Raw genomic sequence first — 21,631 nt, 5'->3', positions numbered from 1 at the left:
CATCTACATTCAGTCCGTTACCCTCTTCTCCGCTGCACATTAAAGAGCCCCTCCTGCGACAAAGAACAAGTGCTCTCTCTCTCTCTCACAGCCATGAAATATCTGCTGGACCTCACTGTGAGTCACTCATCCACCTCAATTAACTGCTGTGATCTGCTTGAAGGCAGCCCCAGATCACAACCTTAGGAAATAGCGCATCTTCTCTGTGGAGCAGAAGATCTGGAAGAGCACATCATGAAGCGGGTGAGGGATCCTACCTGCTCCCACTGTTGCTATTGCACTCTCTTGACCGATGATGTGCTCTTTTAGCCGTTGCTCCAGGGGAAACCTCCGGCGTTCTTCTATCTCTCTCCTGCGCTGCTCCTCCTGGAACTGCAGAAAGGAAGAAAATTTTAGGACCAAAATGTTTTTCAGAGCAACAACAGGAACAACCGGTATCTATGCAGTTTTTCCCACAAAGGACTGCAAAGTCCTCTATGAGCATATACGAGACACCTAGACACGCAGATCACCGCTTCCTATCACTGAAAAGCAGCCAGAGCAGGTGCAACTTGGTAGGAATCTTGCAGCACCAGCATGGACTCTGCATAAGTTAAAGAAAGAGGAAATTTCTGAATCTGTCAGCGAGTGGAGGCTGAGGTGCATGGGAATGGAGAGAGCTTGGCTAGCAAGCACACTTACATGGGCAGCAGTCAGAAACCTGGGTTTTGCATCGGAAGTGAAAAACAGGTTATTTGGGAAGACATCACACTGCTTCTCTAAGAGCGCTATATAGAGCAAGTCAGGACTACAGCATTTACGGGCGAGAACAATAATATTTCTCACATTTCTTAATGAGATGTTAACTCATTATGAGCTTGCTTATTTCGAAAAGTAAGAGCTTAACTATTCCACCTATATTTGTTTCCTCACCTTCCAAACATCTTCTACTCAAAGATTTCAACTCCCTTAAAAGCACCAGCGAATCAAACTCCGTAACATTCCAGAAAGGGATGGGAGAGTATTAATGTGTCCTGTTTGTAGGCTGGGAAAGTCAGACACGATTGCTTTGCAGAAAAACACACAACAATATGCAGGACAGAACAGGAAAAAATTGTTTAGTTAGGACGTGTACTTTCTTTCTTCTCCAGGTCAGAAGGAAGCAGGGCCTTTTTAGGGTTGGGAACTTATGCATTTTTTCCATCCAGCTTCGTTTACTGCATTTGGAACTAAAGACTGAAATAATACAAAATGTACAATGCACTGCAACTTCGCATCTCCTCCACATACAGAATCACAGAATAGTTGGGGCTGGCAGCAACCTCTGGAGATCATCTTGTCCAACCCCCCTGCTCAAAGCAAGGTCAGCGCAAGCAGGGTGCCTAGGACCATGTCCAGTCAGGTTTTCATTATCTTCAAGGATGCAGACTCCACAACCTCTCTGGGCCACCTGTGCCAGTGCTCAGTCACCCTCACAGCAAAGAAGTGTTTTATATATACTCTTCAGTTTCCTGTGTTTCAGTTTGTGCCCGTTGCTTCTCGTCCTGTCACTGGGCATCACGGAGAAGACTCTGGCCTCGTCCTCTTGCCACCCTCCCTTCAGGTATTTTAACACATTGATAAGGTCCCCCTGAGCCTTCTCTTCTCCAGGCTCTACAGGCCCAGCTCCCTCAGCCTCCCCTTCTATGAGAGATGCTCCAGTCTCTTCACCATCTTCACAGCCCTTTGCTGGACTTGCTCCAGGAGCTCCATGTCTCTCCTGTACCGGGGAGCCCAGCACTGGACCCAGCACTGCAGCTGTGGCCTCCCCAGGGCTGAGGAGAGGGGCAGGATCACCTCCCTCCACCTGCTGGCAACACTCCGCCTAATGCAGCCCAGGATGCCTCGGCTTTCTTTGCTGCAAGAGTGCATTGCTGGATCATTTTCAACTTCTTGTCCACCAGCACTCCCAGGTCCTTCTCTGCAGGGCTGCTCTCCAACCGGTCGGCCCCCAGCCTGTCCTGGTGCAGGGGGTTATTCCTCCCCAGGGGCAGGACCCTGCAATACCCTTTGTTAAGGTTCCTCTCTGCCCATTTCTTTTTGCCTTCTGAGGTCCCTCTGAATGACAACACAACCATCTGGTGTATCAGGCACTCCTCCACGCTGAGATGATGAGTGCTGGAAATCCTTCTCACAGATCCTGGCCACTTTAAAGTTCTGGTACAAATGTTCAAACCACCAACAGAGCAGTTTCCAGAGACACCTGACACAAGTGTATCTCTGCGATACTCAAGAAAGGGTAGTTCTCAGTGACAAAATATACCACAGACTCCCAGAACGGGGAAGATCTTACGGTGCAATGAATTTCTGGAGGAAAGAGGATGAACCTAGTCTCTCTCACCCTTTGCAATTACTGCAAAACTTTCTGGGGAGCATCTTTCCTCATCATAGCCAGAGGCTGGCCACTGCTCAACGGCATTGCAGCAGTGGAAAAACTGCTCTGAAAACAAACCTTCACATAAAGCTAAGAAAAAAACACTGAAAAAGAACCATACGGTTTGTAGAGTGAATAACTTGTGCACATAAATGGTCCAATCATTTAAACCATCTCCCAGAAGGGGAATTAAAAAGAAATTTCTAAGAAAATTAGAAACCAGTTTCAAAAGTTGCAGCAGGACACTGCTGTCATAGCCAGAACAGATAAAACCTGTCAGCCAGGTCGCCAGTGTTTCCTGGGCTGGTAGTGACTCTGACAGAAGTTAAAAAAAAATAAATAGCAAACAATCCAATTTCGGCTGGTGCTATCAGTCGAGTGCGTAACAGAGAGATGCCATCAGTCCTGATGCCTCATATGGAGTAATAATTTCTCTGCGGATCCCAGCGCAACACCACTTGCAGGACAGAATCCAGCAGGCCAACAGCGTATCTCCCCCAGGCTTCATATATACCACTAGGCTCAAAGTACTGCTCTTTCCATATATCTGTGTCTTTCTATATATCTTGACAAATCTTTTCTTCCTCCCTCCTCTTCTGTCTTTCTTTTTCGTAAAGTGCAGAGAATATAATCTTTGCTGTCAGAATACTGAATGATGGCGTTGGGTTTATGGACAGATGGGAAGCTGTGCACAAACAGCAGGAGGGGATGCTCCTCTTCGGGAAAGGCCCTGCTCTCTCTCTCTCTCTTCCTTGGAAGACCAACATAGTAAAAGGCTCTGGGTAGGAAGCAAGTCCATTTCATGTGCAAAGGACTGCACCAGTTATAGTGCTTTTTCCAAGTCATTGCACTACTGTTTCTGCTTGGGCCCCGTTCCGGAGAAACCTGCCACTGAAATGTGATATCTCTTCTGTGATGACATGGCCTCTCCCCTAGGAGCTGCTCTCTGGAAGCTGCAGTGGCATGGGGCATCTTTAGTGCCAGCTCATGTAACACGGCACCCTGGGCCAAGTGCAGCTGCCAAAACCCACGCTGACAACAGAGGACACGCTGAAAGAGAAAAATCCGCTGAGAAAAATATATTTTAGATCAGTCTGGGATACCTGCAACAAAAAAACCACCAATAACCTTGGATTTTGAACTGTACTAATCATCCAGAAACTATTGCTTTTCCTAAGTAAGAATCTTTTTTTCTCTCTTCCTTTTCAGAATGACTGTTTGAAACAGGGAGGCTTTTCTGGTTTTTTTCCCTGCAGATTGCAGTTTCAAGTATGAACGAGAGCAGCAGCAGTCTTGTGGTGTAGAGCACCTGCACTGCAGCGGGGGCAACGTCTCAGGAGAGGGTGGAGATGATGTGGCTCTCAAACACCTCACCTGAGTTGGACAAGAGCACAGCATCCAACTCGGGGCTCTCTTCACCTCCCAGCTGCCTGAGGGATCTCCGCTCCACGGATGAAGACAGTGCACACATGCAGGCCAGGGCAGCTGTTATGGCTGTCATGGCAGTGCCTAGGCCAGGAAAACCCTCTTTCACTTGAACTTGAGCTCCCAGAGACCCTTTGCTCCACTCCTGCCCTGTTGCGCACAGAAGCATGCTAGCCAGAGGATCTCACTGAACATTAATTAATGAGATGTGAGCTTTCCTTGCTTTCCCTTCCATTCCCACCTCCATCCTTCTGCACTGCTATGGATCTAACTTCTCCTATTTCTTTCCTACTATCTTCTGCCAGGATCAGCAACTGGAGCAGTATAGCTGACTCAGGTCTCGCTCCTGCCAGACAACTTCTTTTGGCCACAACGAGTGCCTGACCTTCTTTGCATTTGTTGGGAAGGAAATCAGCCGCCAGAGAAAGCAACATCCCCTCCTGTTCTGCAGTGTAAAATGATATCAGTGGGGACTGTGTTTTCACTCTCAGACAATTCATCCTCAGTTCCTTTGATTAAACTTTTACGGTACATCACTGGCATTTAAGTGAACTACATTGGTGCTATGTGCGCTGAAAGAAATGCAAAGACTGGTATTCTGCAACTGAACTCCTGCGCTCCCCTGGGCGAAGAGGTGCTTGTGATGCGATGCCGAATGCGTGTCAGATCTCACCTTGAGATAATAAGGGCTAGCTCCCTGTCGCTAATATGGGCATGGTAATCATGTTCCCTGGCTTTGATTATTCTTCATCCAGTACGGCACCCCTCCCAAGCATGATTACATTTACGGGAAAATATTCAGAGAGAAGAAGTGCAAAAGCACAGCACTAGCACAACCAGATGTGTGCAGAAAACCTACAGATGTGGAGGACGCTATCTTTCACATCATATGAAGAGAATTTTAAAAGATTAAAGGAAATCAGCATGATAAAATTATGCTCAGCTGCAAAACATGTCAGGGACATAAAGCAAGCTATAAAAATATGACAGTCTTTGGGGCCTTCGGGAATGCTTCTTTCTCAGGAAGGGTAAACACTGTCTTGAGGTAATTCTTGTAGGTTTAAAGAAAGTATTAAATTAGCCTTCACTGCAAGGCTATTCTACCCCTGGTTCTACTTTACATAGAGCTGTGGGTGCAGCTTAGTGAACAGACCACTTTTCAAACAATCGAAAGACATTTTTCACATAATGCATGCTTAAACCGGTACCAACCACCAGAGGATGTTCTGGATGGAAAAAGAATACACTTGAATCACAACTAGATGTTTGCTTTCTTTAAAAGGTCCTTCAGAGGCTATTAAACGTGATGATGTGGATGCAAGCTCCAGTTCAGGAAGTCCTCATACCACTGCTTGTCAGAAGATGAGATCGGAGCCTAGGGAAACACCAACCACATACTTGTCCTGTCCTTACAATCTCCCTTACAAATCCTTCAGCGGCAACTAATAGAGACAGGAGATGCCAGCAGATGGATCTTGCTGGGCCCGGTACAGCAGTTCTTACGATCCAACCAGTTTATAATACTCAAAACAGAAGGCCCCGGTTGGAGAGGCTAGAATGATGGTGCTGAGCTAGTGGCTGAAGACGACTGTCAGGTTCCGGAGGCTCAATCATGACACTGAAGGGAAAGCAGGCTTGCAGGGAAGCTTGAAAACTCACCAAAAATAAATTTCAGCTCCTGACTGACCTTCTTGCAGGCTTACCAGAAGGAAAAAGAATTGAAAAGGCAAAGAAAGAATCTTAGAGCTGAGATGAGTCTTCAAGCCTCAGTGCTGGGACTCTTTTAATTGCAGTTACACATTCGAGACTCTAGTCTCAAGGGCCACTCCCTTCCTTTTACCTCTATACACACGACAGCTTATTTAGACTTCACCAGATTGTTTAGCAACACGAACTAGCTCAAGAGTCCTAAACAGCAAGCAAGGGCTGTCTAGCATAGGGAAAGCACACACAGATTTCTTCTTTTTAAAGAACAAATGAAATCAAAATAAATTAAAAATACATATGAAAACTCCTTGCTATTCTGTCACAAGGATATGTAAATAAAATCTATGCGATGTGCCCATCCAGTAATAGTTCTGCCAATTCATTCTCTAGCAGTGATTAAAATGAGCAATAAATTCTCAAAGACTCTCGGAGGAATGCAGATACTGGGGTGGATACAACCCCTGTAGCACCATATCCCCCCCAGCTGAATATTCATCACGAGCTGGCTCGACTGTCTTATGTTTTATATACAAGTACAATCATTTTCATCAGCAACATCTTCATAGATATATTTCCTTTCTCTTCTCCATCCATTAGGTAAGCATAAAAACCAATGCAGCTTTTCAAACTGTTAGGGACAGGTTTTCTTGCCAGTGCTGGACTCCAGAGACCATTTAACCAGCAGATAATTCTTCCCTCCTTCTCTCAAAGACTTCAAGTGCTTTATTCTCAACTTCCCTTCCTTAAAACTTCTGAAGAGCTGTCCAAGCAAGCACAGCTCACTCTAAGCAGTGCTTCTGGCTAACACAAGAAGCTATCAACTCTGCAGAGAACTGCTACACTCAGGTTTTCCTTTACTGTAATCAAGCATGGAAAGCACAAGCAGGAAGAGCATCGTCCTTCACGCTTAGGGCAGCGGTTTACCACTCACAGAATCCAGTTCCGAATTCCAGCTCCAGCAAGGATTTTCCTGGGCAAGCACAGACAAGACAGTGGTTTTGACTACCCAGCAGATGTAATTCTGGGTGATACCTACTAAACATACTAACCACCACAGCGTAAATTACTTTCATCTTCCAAGCACCGGCAAGTTCCTAACCTCGGGTTTCAAACATGCAAGTTCATGTTCCAAAACTCTACCAAAACCTGTACACTAAAACCCGAGGTACACAACTGCAGAAGCCATGTTCGAAACCACGAGCAAACTGGCCTTGTTGGACCTCAATTTTTGCCTTTGCAATCTGGTGGCACTAACAGTCCTCCCTCCACAGAGGGGCTGTGAGGCTTAATGCTTCGGCTGACTTAAGATTCTTGCAGAGATGGTGCTCAAGAGGTATCACTGTGACTGTCTCTCCTAATGACTGATAATTAATTGCTCTTACTTAAACAAGGCCTCGTATCCAGGAATTTTAAATACTTCATGGCACTACTGGAGAGAGTCCAGCGGAGGGCTACAGAGACGATGAGGGGACTGCAGCATCTCACCTATGAAGAAAGGCTGCGAGAGCTGGGCCTGTTCAGCCTGGAGAAGAAAAGACTGAGAGGGGGATCTGATCAACGTGTACAAGTATCTGAAGGGGGGGTGTCCAGAGGATGGGGCCAGACTCTTCTCCGTGGTGCCCAGCGACAGGACAAGAGGCAACGGGCACAAACTGCGACACAGGAAGGTCCATCTGAACAGGAGGAAAAACTTCTTTCCTAGGAGGGTGACTAAGCATGGGAACAGGCTGCCCAGAGAGGTAGTGGAGTCTCCTTCCCCGGAGATATTCAAAACCCGCCTGGACGCGATCCTGGGCAATGTGCTGTAGGTGACCCTGCTGGAGCAGGGGGGTTGGACTAGATGATCTCCAGACGTCCCTTCCAACCTTGGCCGTTCTGTGATTCATATCAAGCTGTAGATTGCTTATGTCTAATGACTTGCAGTTTTGTTGCAATGAGTTTGAAAACAGATACAAAGGTGGGTACCTTTTCCCCCATCCTGCTAATCTGTAAGCCTATTTACTCCTGAGGTTTTTCTTAGAACCATTATTGCAAATCTGACTTTTTTCCTCCTTTCAAATACCTTGCAGCAGTGACTCCTTAAAGGGATATGGTGAGCTCCAGTCCACTCAAGGAGAAACTGAGGCTGAGAGGGATGAGATGAACATTTTACAACCACACAACAGAAATCTGTGTCTTTTTGTCTTAGACAGGTGTTCATGAATACATGGATACCAGGCCCACAACTGGACTCTTAATCCTAGGATCTGGTTCTATTTCCAGCAATTTCAGAAAATAAAGCAGAAATGGCATCCTGATTTTACTGTATTTTTGCCTAAAGGTTACAGAACAGAATTACTGGCCCTATACATCTCACTGCCAAGGAACAAGTGTTAACATGGCAGAGGAGGGCACATAGCCATGAACAGAGCTAAAGAGACTTCAAAAGTTTAGGGTTTTTTTCATTACGCATTGTGCCATTCATTTATAAAAACCTCCTTCAAAAAGCATGACATCTTGGAAGTGCAGTAAAGCACTCCTCCATTGCATGGAAGGAAGCGCACCAGGTCCTCCTTAAAACTGTCCTTGTAGCAGAAAAGGAAATACGAAGTCACCCGAATCTCAGGCTCACCTTTGTCTCCGATGCTTTCAAAAGTTTCATGACCTCCCCTTCACGAGCATAATCCAGGGGTGTGTGTCCCATTTCATTCTTCTGCAGGGGGTTGGCACCTGATGGCAGGGAAAAATTAAAAATATCAAGGGATCAGAGTTCAGTCTTGGGACAGAATGAGCACGAAGCACATCTTGTGTCTCCTGCGCTAGTTGGTGTCCTCTTCTAACCTTTGCTCCAGAGCGTATTTGGATCAGAAAGGGACAATGTATAACCAGCAGTTACATGCTCGGCTGTCCAGGGAACAAGAAAAGGGAATTGTCACTCCTAACAATTGGCTTGGCAGGGAAGAGCTGCTGTGGGGGATGAAAGCACATGGAGTCACCAAAAGAAAACAGAGCTTCACAAAAGCACCAGCCACTGACCCTATGGGAGTCAAATGGGACCCCGCAGCTTCAATTGGACACAGTGCCCTTCCTCTCTTTCACTCTAAGCTGTAGTTGGAGATGGTTGTAGTCTGCTAAACAGCTGCTACCTCATGCCACAGGAGTGGCTGCATTTCTCTCCTGGGGAAAAACCACCATCTCCTTTAGAATTTAATTTAAAAAAAAAAGGCAACAAAACCCAAAGACTGAACCATTGGAGGGAGTCAGATGGGTACCTCACAGAAACAAACTCACAGGGACACAGCTCCCTGTCCTCTGTCATCTTCCAAGCACATTGGGTCATAGTCAAACCGGTCCCAGTTGCTGTGCTGGGAAGCAGCGGGAAGGATATGGAGAGGTAATCTTGGACAGGGCAGTCCAAGATCGGGAGTCACTGACACTGCGACACAGTCAAAGCTGCAACCAAGGTCTCACAGAATCAACCTCTGGGCCTCGGCCCCTCCAGAGATATCTCTAAGGCAGAGCGAGACTCAATACACACGTTGCACGCGCGCTGCGACTCCACAACGGCCTCCTGTCGCCAACCAGACGGCAAGGCTTACCAGAACGAGCAAACGGGCCTGAAACCCAACAGGCTGGCGCTTGAGCGAACTGGCTGTCCTGTCGCTTTCAAAGCCATGGAAGCTATCAAACCCTTGAGAAGAAGCCTGAAAACAAAAGAGCCCATTATTCTGGGAGGTGAGTCTGACTCAGAGCCTGCCCTTTCATCTGTAAAAGGGACGTGACAGCAGCGACGGGGCTACTGGGAAGGGTAGGTGCCGGCGGCTGTGCACTACTGAGCAGAATGGGAGCCAGCCCAGCGCTATCACACTGCAGCTCGGCTCCACGCAGGGGTTTTAGAAACATCCTCCACTCCACTGGGCTAGCTGGAAAACTCAGGAACAAACTGGCTGCCTTGGCATACACAAATCAGGCTGCAGGTCTGCTTCTAAAATGTAGGAAAAGCCCAGAGCACCACGAGTGCTCAAGAAAAGCAAGCGGCAATCATAATATATGGGGGAACGGAGAGGACTCTTTGCTATCATGAACCAGCGAGACAGGGAGATTAGCCATTTCTAAGCATTGGCATCAGGGATCTATATTTGCTTACAGAATGAAAAATGTGCTCCATAAACATTCGACACAGAGTAATTTCTATTGCAAGCCTTGTCGTTGCAAATAAAGAATATGATCGAGACAGGTGAGATTATATACTGCCGAGGCTGGCCACTCAATATCTTTTAAAGAGACAGTGCGCCCAGGATCCCCTCCCCCAGCCCCGACGCTTCCAAAAACCACGGCGGCGGGTTTGTGCTCCTTTGGGCTGCAGGGAGGGGGGGAAGTTTTCTGGGTTCTCCGAATGATGACATCCTTGAGGCTAGGCCTGCTTTCATTTCAAACGCAGGCTGAGGGTTTGTTTGGCTTTTTCCTTCCCCTGGATCTATCAATAATGGCTATCCAATATTGGCCTAATCCCCCTGTTAATGGCTTTGACGACTTGACTAATTGCTGCAATAATTGATAGAACCCGACTTGTACAACTGGTCGATTCCAACCTCAAGTACCAGCAGCAATAAAATATTACGCCGCAATAAATAACGGTGTCACTTTGCTTGCTAATAGAAGGCAAAAGCGGCCACTAGTTCATAAGCGCCCCGGCCTGACCCCCTCCTCCCCATCACCACCTCCTCCCGCGGCCCTCTCCCCGCCACGAGCCAGGCAGCTGGCCCGCCGCGCGCAGCCCCTCGCACGCCGACGCGGCAGCCTGGGCAATCCATTGTGCGCCTGCTGAGAGGGCGCCAACCTTTCCTCCCTTAATAGAAGGCAATTTGTCACCTCCCACTAGCTGTCTCTGGCTGGAGATCAACACCTGGGCAACTCCTGAGGCTGTGCGAGTCAGCCACCGCCTCCCCCCCAACCACCCTCCTACACCTCCCCGCTCATATTAGTAGGTCCCGGCTTATAATATTTGATAAATAGCACGCGAGTTCACTCCTAGCATCCGTGCAGCGCCGCGTAGCTGGCGCAGCTGCATCAGGTCACTCATTGGGGAAATATGTTTCTGTCGGCGGTATCGAAGAAAGTTTAGTAGAGTGACAGGCCTCAATTTTTCAAATTTTATTAATTCCATCCTCTTAACAATTTGTCTTGAATTCCTTCAGATTCTGGATAACTGTCAATAGGGCCCGCGCCGCGGCGGGCGCCGTGGCTGGCGGCTCTCTGCCGCCTTGCTCCGCAGCGCTGCCTTACCGCGGCGGGGGCTCGAGCAGAGGGGACCGCGGGACACCTGCCCGCGCCGCGGAGGAGGCCTCCAGCGGCGCCCGCACGGGGCAGCGCGCCCTCCGCCGCGGGGCTGCAGCCTGCCGCGACCGGGCACGGGAGCGAAGACCTGCCGCAGGGCACGCAGTCCAGCACGGAAGCTCAGCTTGCAGCTCCTCCCCAGGCTCGGGCAAGACCTTTCCAGGGATGGCGAGTGGGAGCACCTGCCCCCGGGTCCCAGCAGCCTGCAGGCTGGATTGTAACCCCAACTAGTAGCTTGCATTAAAATCTGCTTGGGACTTGAGACGAAGACGAACGCTAATCCTAACGGGTGCTAAAATCCATGGTTTTTTATCTTCATTGCTACTCAGCTGCCAGTTCGCCGGCCCAGGTTAAAACAGACCCTGCCCTTAGTGCAAACATACCCTCCTGCTGCCCGCTGCCCGGCAAGAACAGCTCCCCACGCTTCGGAGAGACAGAACGGGGCGTTGCAACCACGCCAGTGGCCCGCAAGGATGCCCAGAGCGCCCCATTTCTGCACTCTCCCAGGAGCAGAGCTGCTGACTTCATAACTACGTTCCCAGTTAGGGCCTGCTCTTGCAAACATCTCACGGCACCGATCCAGCCATCACAAAGTCATTTCAGCAAGGGAAAATGCCTCAGCTCTTCAAGGTCCCTCCACCTCAGCCAGGCCCTTAGTAGACCCTGCCTGGGGAGGAGAGTGCCTGCACCCAGCCCTCGCCCGTGGAGCCGGCAGCGTAAGAGCCTGCCTACGCTGACATTTCAGCGCGGAGCCAAGCCTTCGCAGGGCCAAACGGCCCCTGGTCACATCGCAAATCCAGGCTAAGGAGCTGCTGCGGCCCAGGCTCGAAGCCTCTCTCCTGAGCGGAGTGGTCCGAACACATCCAGCCCCGGGGCGAGCTTGTGCCTGCGCGACGGTCAGGCAGGCGAGGGCCGGGAGCCCTGCAGCCCCATCGGGCAGCGGGGAGCCGGACCCGGCACAGAGCCGTGGGAGGGCGCAGAGCCTGAGCTACAGGTGAGCAAGCAAAAGGGATGGAAAACACTCAGATCACAGCTCTCCCATGCACCTTCGCCACGCGGTGTAGGCTTCATCACCCTGTCCTGCACTCAGGAGCAACCCAAGTCCTTTCAGTCGGCTCAGTGAGGACCTCAGGAGGCCTTCTGCTGAAGGCACTGCTTGACAACTCATCACAGCCCGCCTGCCCGGCCCTGTGCTCCAGCACGCTGGAGACAATCAGGCAGCAGGTCTCTCCTGGCAGGAGACTCTGCAGGGCCAAATCCACAGTATCACCTAGGAAAAAAAAATTCAATGGATTTTTCTGGTAAAGCAAACTAAATCCCAGAAAGAAGAGACTGGAAATCCCCAAACCTACAAGGGACGTGCTACTGAGGATGCTGAAGATGGACACACAGAGCAGCTTTCATCCTGAATCAGAGAAGCTCTGAGCGGCAGACAGGCACTGAAACGAATTACACAACTCTGGTGTGCTAAATGCAATTTGCCACTGCAGTTACACCTCTCCATGGCCTTGTTCAAACACCAAAATAGTCTGGGATTCACCAAGAGGAAGCAGCCCATATTACCTGCTGGGGATTACAGAATGTCATCAGCCATCAGCTTTGACAAGGAGTGACATTATTATTGCTCCACATGGCTAGTTAAAGTAATATAAAAAGACTTCTGTCCTCCTGAGTCTTCAGTGATTGAATTAGCATGATCACCCCTTTTTCCAGTAACATAAACCTGTTTTTAAATCAATAAGACACATATTTCACAAGCAGCTTTTACCATATAACATTAATATGAAAGTAGTCACCACAGCCTTTGATCCTACCATCCTTTTGCTGTCTGATGGTTCAAGAAATAAAAGGAACACCCTACAGTGCACTGTTCCAGTTACTGGGCAATGCCCTTTTACTCTTGCTGAGAACTTGCCCCTGCCACTGCATCAAAGGATTCTTCCCAACAGCTTCAACTTCCATGTGAACATATACCTCCTGGGAAAATTCCTCATCAAGGGAAGACCTTAAAATTAGCAAAGGTACCGGGTGGAATTAGAAGCTGCAGGCACACCTGAGTACAATATCCCGCATGGTTTAGCATCCCAACCCTACCTTTCTTAGTTGGTGGCATTTGCTGATTGCTCTGGCTACGGTGCATCTGTTTGTAACATGAGACCAAACCACCCCAATGTATTTACATGCTGAGGCAAATCCTGCCTCCTGTCTCTCCAGTGAAAACATTAGCCTCCCTAGGAGTACAGGCTCAACATAAATCAAGGCACTGTACAGCTCAAAGATCTACTTCTCGTTCTTCTAGGCCACATGTGGTTTTATCACCTTCAACAATCTGTAAGCCAGACTGGCAATATGGGCTTGAGGCTGACTGAGATTCTGTGTCAGTTCCCACTACTGTGAGTAGGCCTCTCTGAACGGGGCACAGCACTGAGCTCCCAAGCCTCTGACTTCTCTTATATACAGATGCAGATCTATACAGTGTTACCTTCAAGAGAACCTAAATTAAAGAAACATCTTTTAGCCTGACGGATCAACCTATACATGCTAAACTAGGAGAATCACAAGTGCAGATGAGGATCACTGTAAAATGCCATTCTTGCTCCTGAAATATTCTTCCTGGTTTCACAGCGACCAAGGCCAGCAGTGCAGGATATTCCATCATCTGTATAGAGCCAGAAAACACAGGTTCAAAACAGTCCAAAATAGTGCTGGTTAAAGCTCAGGCTCCAGCAAGGCAGCCAGCTACATCTCGGAGGTTTTGAGGAACAGAGGATCTGGGCTGCCCACAGTTCCTTCTGGCACTGACTCACGCTTACTCTTAAACCATATGAAGTATTTCCAATATGAACTCGTCTAGCATCAGGTATTAGTTCTTGTCTCGCCTTTCCCTCCTAAAATCACTCTCACTGCTTCCTTCCATTCCCTGCTCACATGAGCGTGACCCACTTCAAAGTCCTCACTTTCCAAGGGTTGATACCATTCTTCAGACACGGTCTCTGCTCCTCTCCCAAGATGCAGAACTTTGCATCTGTCTATATTAAAAATATATTTTGTCTTAACAGACCAAGCTGGCAATTGACCTCTCACTCTCTTGAGGATTTTTTCCCTTCTGTGCTTACCTAGTCACTGCTGGGACTGGGTGTGAGAGCCATGGCTTTTAACAAATTTTAACACACACAGAGAGATGACGCCTCGATACATAGTTGAGAAAGTGAGGTAGGAAGGAAGGGTTCTGACTTAATTGAGAACTAGAAAAGTTTTTGGAGTAGAGGGAGCCTACATGCAAAGGACAGACCCCCCTAAACCAGCAAGAGATCCAAGTTCCTGAGATGAAGGTCAGACACTGACAAAGTCAGGTAAGAAGCTGCAAGAAGAGGTCCTCATTGAAGTCTAGTTTATGAGTAAGCGCTGATAAACACAGTGAATCAGACTAATACCAAATGTGTATGTGCTTCCAGACAGATGGCAGATGCAAAGTCTAAAACTGGGATAGCCAAACTGGAATGCATGCTTTTTGAGGAGGAGATTGATAACAGCAGATAGCAAGATAATAGTGGGATACCATAATACCAGCATATGAACTGTACTGGTATGTGAGAATAAGTCGCAGTGGTGGAGGTATGTATTAAAGGAAATTTGGAGACAAAAACCATAAATCAGTTAACTGTACCAGCCAGTACACAGGATTTTTTTATGGAATGAAATGTCCCAACTTAATAGGGAAAATACAGTATTTGGATTTTGCTTCTGAAAAGCATAGATCAGCATAGTGACAAGGATGTGACAAGAAAAACTGGAAAGACTGTAAGTGTAAAAAAACATAACATTAATTAATTGGTAAGAAGCAGAGACTAAGAGATCCTTCCTAAAGCCACTGGTCAGAAAACTCACAAGTTAAGCCTTGTCCAAGACAGAGCAAAAGACCTTCTTCATAACATCATTTCCTAAGAACCACACTGTAAGAGGGAACACATTCATGCTTAACTTTATTACAAGTAAAGACCAACAAAGAATCCAAGGTGCCTTGTTCCAAAAGAGGAACTACATGACACAAGGAATCCTGCTAGAAATAAAGGGAGCAACCCACCAGGAAAAAGTTTTCAGGCAACATGGACATTAAAGGCTAAAAAATCCCACACTATTTGTTAAAAAGTTTTAATAAGGAGAAAAGTTAGGATATTAAAAAAACCCTACCCCTCTATCCTTCAAAACCTGGAAGCTGTGTCCGAATGAGGAGACTGGAACAGAACATTTGCCCTGGCAAGTTAAATGCAAAGTTGTAATAAGGCAGGCCAAAAGGGATTTAAAAGAACCACTTGCTTCAAGAGTAAAAACTAAGACCTTTCTTTAACCACACCAGAAGCTGGAAGTCAGCCAGAGACTGCGAGTTTCAATAGGTGATCAAGACGCAACAGGAAGATTCAAAGATTATATGAGGAAAGGCTAAATGAACTCCTTGCATCAACGGTTCCTACAGAGACCTCTTCTTACGGAGACAAGCTTGAAGGAACTGATCAATAGCAAAAGGAAGACTAGGGAAAACGTGGGCCTGCTGCTGAATGGGGCAGGTGCCCTGGTGAAAAAGGATACAGAGAAGGCAGAGTTATTGAATGCCTTCTTTGCTTCCGTCTTCACTGCTAAGGCCAGTCCTGAGGAATTCCAGACCTTGGAGGCAAGAGAGGAAGGCTGGAGAAAGGAAGACTCTCCCTTGGTTGAGGAGGATTGAGTTAGAGATCGTTTGGGCAAACCTGACATCCACAGATCCATGGGCCTCGATGGGATGCACCCACGAGTGCTGAGGGAGCTGGCGGATGTTATCGCTAGGCCACTCTCCATCATCTTTGAAAGGTCCTGGAGATCAGGAGAGGTGCCTGAGGACTGGAAGAAAGCCAATGCCACGCCAGTCTTCCAAAAGGGCAAGAAGGAGGAGCCAGGGAACTACAGGCCACTCAGCCTCACCTCCATCCCTGGAAAGGTGATGGAACAGCTCCTCCTGGAGGTCATCTGTAAGCATGTGGAGGACAAGAAGGTGATCAGGAGTAATGAGCATGGATTCAGCAAAGGGAAATCATGCTTGACCAATCTGATAGCCTTCTATGACAGAATGACTGGCTGGGTAGATGAGGGCAGAGCAGTGGATGTTGTCTTTCTGGACTTCAGCAAGGCTTTTGACACTGTCTCCCATCCCATCCTCCTAGGGAAGCTCAGGAAGTGTGGGCTAGATGAGTGGACGGTGAGGTGGCTTGAGAACTGGCTGGATGGCCGAGCTCCGAGGGTTGTGGTGAATGGCGCAGAGTCCACCTGGAGGCCTGTGGCTAGTGGTGTCCCCCAGGGGTCAGTACTGGGTCCAGTCTTGTTCAAGGTATTCATCAATGACCTGGACGAAGGGACAGAGTGCACCCTCTGCATAAGTTTGCTGATGATGATCCCAAAGTGGGAGGAGAGGCTAACACACCAGAAGACTGTGCTGCCATTCAGAGGGACCTGGACAGGCTGGAGAGGTGGGCGGAGAGGAACCTCCTCAAGTTCAACAAAGGCAAGTGCAAGGTCCTGCACCTAGGCAGGAATAATCCCATGCACCAGTACAGGCTGGGGGTTGACCTGTTGGAAAGTAGCTCTGCCGAGAAGGACCTGGGAGTGCTGGTGGACAACAAGTTAAACATGAGCCAGCAGTGTGCCCTTGTGGCCAAGAAGGCCAATGGTCTCCTGGGGTGCATTAGGCAGAGTGTTGCCAGCAGGTCGAGGGAGGTGATCCTGCCCCTCTACTCAGCCCTGGTGAGGCCTCACCTGGAGTACTGGGTCCAGTTCTGGGCTCCCCAGTACAAGAGAGACATGGCCCTACTGGAGAGAGTCCAGCGGAGGGCTACCAAGATGATTAGAGGGCTGGAGCATCTCACCTATGAAGAAAGACTGCAAGAGCTGGGCCTGTTCAGCCTGGAGAAGAGAAGATTGAGAGGGGATCTCATCAACGTGTACAAGTATCTGAAGGGGGAGTGTCAAGAGGATGAGGCCAGCCTCTTCTCCGTGGTGCCCAGCAACAGGACAAGAGGCAATGGGCACAAACTGAACCACAGGAAGGTCCATCTGAACCTGAGGAAAAACTTCTTGACTGTGAGGGTGACAGAGCATTGGAACAGGTTGCCCAGAGAGGTAGTGGAGTCTCCTTCCCCGGAGATATTCAAAACCCGTCTGGATGTGATCCTGGGCCATGTGCTGTAGGTGACCCTGGTGGAACAGGGAGGTTGGACTAGATGATCTCCAGAGGTCCCTTCCAACCTAAACGATTCTGTGATTCTGTGATTCTGTCTCCAACTGAAAAGCCAGTAGAAACAGTTTTACAACATAAATGAGGATTAACAAACGCCAGGGCCAGAGACTGCATAGTTCCGAAGGAGCTCAAACATAAAACGGTCAAATTATCCATGACTGCCGACGATCTACTGTTTGTCACATCCTCTAAAATACAGCACTGGAAGGCAACAAACATGACATCAACTTGTAAAAAAGACTGATGAGAGATCTGGGAACTACAGGCTAATGCGTCTGACTGCTGCACTCAGCAGATAAGTACACTTTATATAAGGAAACGCAGAAGGAAACACGTGGAACAAATATATAAGGGGAAAAGTCAGCACAACTCCTACAGAAGAAAGCCTTGCCTTCCAAAGTTGCAGGCTCTACTTGGGGTCACGAACCAGGTGGATAATGTGATCTGCCCGATACAGGTGTTCTCAGATGTTTGAAAATCTTCTGATAACGTTCTTTACCTAAGTAGCAAGCTGTTACCATAAAAAAAAGCCTCCCATGGATAAATAACTACTCAAACACTGAAAACGGGACATAAACAAAGCATCCCAAGTGGTCATCCAGGTACCATCCCAGGGGAGGAAGGTAGTCAAAGGGCTTCCGAGGGATTCGTGCTGATGCTGTGTGCCCAGACCACCTGCCGGTGACCTCGGAAAGCGGGCAAACACTGACACGACAGCGCTGACTACCAGTACTGCTTTTTGCGAGCCACAGAAACAAACAACAACAAAACAACTGCCAAGAACTGCACAAGGACATTAGAACGCTGAGTGACAGCGATAAGCTGGCAAGCAAAACTCAACATAGATAATAAATGTAAACTAATGCACACACGGAAAAATCAATCTGAATTACACATAAACAAGGACAGGCTCTGATCCACCCTTCACCAGGAAATCAGGAACGAGATTTTGTCGTTGCTGTGAACAGTTCTATGCAAACATTAGCTTACTGCTGAATCAAAGTGGGAATTACTTCAGAAAGGAGAAAGAGCAAACCAGGAAATGTCCTTATGCCACTCCAGCATCCATGCTCGTCTGCCCCGCGTGCTGGGCTGCTTTCGTTGCCTCAGCCCAGAGAGCAGGGTAAAACCAGCAAAGGTACCGACAGGGGTCATACGGAAGATCAGAGGCCTGGATGAAGAGTAACTGAACGGCTGAGGTCGTCTCTTCAGCCAAAAAAAGGATAGCTGATGGATGATAAATGTTCATACATCCTGAGAGGCACGGAGGAAGCGAGTAGGTGGCGACTGTTCTCCCCCCTCAGAGCGTGGTACCCAAGTGCGGTACCCCTTTCACGTTACACACGGACAAACCGTCAAACTCACTGCTGAGGCTCTACATGCCAAAGTTCAGCGAGGGTCAAAAGGCAATTAGATAAATTCATGGAAGAAAAAATCACCAAAAGCTAGAAGACTGCAAAGTAAAGCTCTGAGCGAGGAAGGGCCTTAGCTGCGGGTTGCTGGAGGCTGGCAGACTGGGCCAGGACAGCGATCATTGCACTTTTGCCCTAATCTCACACTTTTGTCCCCAGCTGCCAGGAGTGCTGGCTGCTGTCAAAGCCCGAACGCCGTGCTGCAGGGATGGCCTGTGTTATTATAGGCACGAAGAATAGGCAATCTGCCGAAAGGAGCCTGCTATCTAAACAGACAAGGCAACGGGTGGAAACAAGAGATGAAGTGGGATATCTCAAACAGCGAGCCCCTGGCAGGGCTGAGAAGGACCCCAGATCGCCTGAATCTCGGCCCAGTGCTTTATTTATTCAGCCACATCGCCTCCTGAAGGTCACTGGGTGTCATCAGCACATGAGATAAGGCAAAGCATAACGAGGCATTAGCACGTGTGGTGTTGGCACAACACGGCAGCATTAAGGGTCTGAATTGCAGAATACTACCTTAAATTGGGGGGGGAAAAACCCTTCACGATTCCTTGACCTCTTTTAGGCTGTTCAGTCTTGCGATAACGGCTCCCGCGCTTCCTTCTGGGTGTAATTTCCTCTCTGCAGAACCCCCCTGCAGAAGAGGCACCTCGGTGCTCCATGGACTCCTAGGCAAGGGGATGATGCACAGGTAGCTGAGAGAAATCGGCTCGTAACGACGATGCATGTGACCTACACGATTCTGCCTCAAGGAGAGCAAACTCTCCGCTCCCAACTCATGATATTTTCTTTGTGAGGCCCATGTTTGCTGGCTGCCTTTCACGCCCTCTTACCAAACAAGCCCTTTTCTGCGTTCCCACTCAGCTATGTACCATGTGATAGGCATTAACTTCCAGCTCGCCTTACGTCCACCCGGACTTCCAGCTCATGTTACATCTGTTCTTCCCTTTCCAACCACACTACACCCTGGACGCCTGCCCACAGATTTTCATTCTAGCCTAAAATCCGACCAAATGACCAGATTTGCTCTCAATGATCCCAGTGGAACTCTGGGAAATACATCCCCACCGCAGAGCAATACAGCTCTCGTTGGAACCAGCCCTCCCGAAAAATAATTGTACTGAGGAATGTATTGCCTTTTGAACGCATAAAAGCACCCACAAATGGGAAGGCCATATTAGAAGGGGAAAAGAAAAAACAATTTTAAGGTGTGTGTTAAAAATAGCTACGCTATTTTTGATTTGCCTTCCTGGACAGGTATCTTACTTGAATGGTGCTCGTGTTGTAGCAGAGAAGCAGCCTGGGGTGCGTAACACCCCCGGCCCGCACACACGCGCTCCCAGTCAGAAATAAGGCATGCACATAACCTGCAGCACATTTTGTGCAGCCGGGCAAAGCGCCCCCCAATTATCTCCTTCCCAATGCACGCAATGGTGCCACAGCCTCTTTGTGCAAACGGGTACACCCCCAAAATCACATAATAGCATGGGGGAGTGGCTCTCAGAGTGGGCTCCAGGTGGAGAACATGCCCTCCAGCAAGGCTCCACTGAGCAAGGGGCCCTACTGCTGCTGGTGCACCCCCCGCTGGGCACGGCACGGCCTCGCACGGCACGGCACGGCACGGCACAGCAGTCTCCCTCCTACTCTGCAGCTCTCTATCCCGGGGCAACTGGCCAGGGGATCACAGTGCTCTGCTGCTGATCTCCTGTGCCTGCAACTTTGGTCACGCAACAGCAAAGAGGTTACGACATAGCACTGCGTATATCACTCAGGTGCAGACCTCGCAATCAGGATGCAAGAATGGGAGCCAATTTTGCAAGTTTTGTGCTCAGGGCACGAATTTTGACATGTCTGAATTAAAAAATGGCTTCCCTCAAGACATTACCAATACTAGCTAAGTCTTATCTCAAAACTTACACCTTGCACGGGGACTTTGGACCCCTCTCCAACACAGTCTTTCCCAGCCGCACACGGGAAGGACCATAGCATGGAAGGGCTCTGACAATTTGACCTCTAGTTTGGGGTCACAAAAGCCTTTACTCTCTGCACTCAGTTTGAAAACAAGTTGGCCTACTTGCTTCTTTCAGTCTTGCTTAATCCTAATCTGAGCTCATGCTGTTTCATGAAGAGGTGAAAATAACCCACCTTATCATTGTTTGTAAGGTCACAGTACAAGAAGGAAAAACTAAAGAATGATGCATCATCTCCCTATATATCTGCACATGCGTGCAGAGCGATTAAATCCATGACAAACATCATGTCACTGTAGAGCTTTGTACCCAGAAACACCTAGAAAGGGATCTATTTGCGCCTGTGCCCTATGGGGAAGCTATTCTTAAGCACTCCGACATGGACATAAATGTGCTTGCACTCATACACTTATTGCTCTCGCCACGGTGGGACGTTAGAAGCTTCAATGCTGTGATATGATTGGTTTTTAAATCCCAGTCTCACAGGATTTTAATTACCGGTCTGGTGCGGCTGGGAGTGGAACTTGCTGCCGTCGGATAGAGGGGGTCGATACGCTGGCCCAGAACATATTGAGTCACGGCGCTTGCAGACTCTATTGCGCTATTTAATCATCTTTTGCAAAATTTACAGTGCAACAGAAGGAATCAATACTGAATTTATCACATTCCCTTGTAAACATGAGCACGGAGAGAGAGAGAGGATTTCAGGCACTCCTGCACAACAGCAGGCCTGGGATAGATATGCTATAGCGGGTGCTTTTATTGTGTAAGCCACATCTGGAGCAAGCTACAAGGACAGAGTACCTGGGGAATACCTACCATGTATGCGACTCCCGAAACACTGATCCTGATTCCCCTCCTGCCACCCAGAGAAGTACTCAGCAGTGCTCACCCAACACAGCGGCTTGGGTTCAAGGCGCTCTAAGAGACCTGTTCTCTCCTGGTGCAGATGAGGAGCTGGCGCAGTATTTTAGGCCCTGCGTAGAAATAGGGATGCTCCTCCTGGCACGAGTTCTTACCAAGGAACCATCACTTTGCATGTATGCCTACGGGATCCAGGACAGTAGAGGCAGAGCTATTATTTAAAACTGGGCCGTTTCTTGCTCAGTGGGAGTGATTTATGGCCTCGTTCTTCGCAAGA

General features: G+C 48.5%; 1 protein-coding gene across 1 annotated transcript in view; it reads right to left on the bottom strand.

Annotated features, from left to right (window-relative positions):
- The window catches only part of CLPB (ClpB family mitochondrial disaggregase), a 99,648-nt gene that overhangs the window by 33,289 nt on the left and 44,728 nt on the right, over positions 1 to 21,631 (bottom strand). The window contains exons 6-7 of the mRNA XM_068930873.1: positions 8,136 to 8,233; positions 258 to 372 (exon numbers count right to left, since the gene is read on the bottom strand). Of these exons, the coding sequence (XP_068786974.1) occupies positions 258 to 372; positions 8,136 to 8,233 (213 nt within the window). The remainder of the gene's footprint in view (positions 1 to 257; positions 373 to 8,135; positions 8,234 to 21,631) is intronic.

The sequence above is a fragment of the Struthio camelus genome, chromosome 1 (genome assembly GCF_040807025.1).
Source record: "Struthio camelus isolate bStrCam1 chromosome 1, bStrCam1.hap1, whole genome shotgun sequence".
Lineage (NCBI taxonomy): Eukaryota > Metazoa > Chordata > Aves > Struthioniformes > Struthionidae > Struthio > Struthio camelus.
Note: the sequence above shows the minus strand (reverse complement) of the source record. Positions and strands in the feature narration are given on the sequence as shown.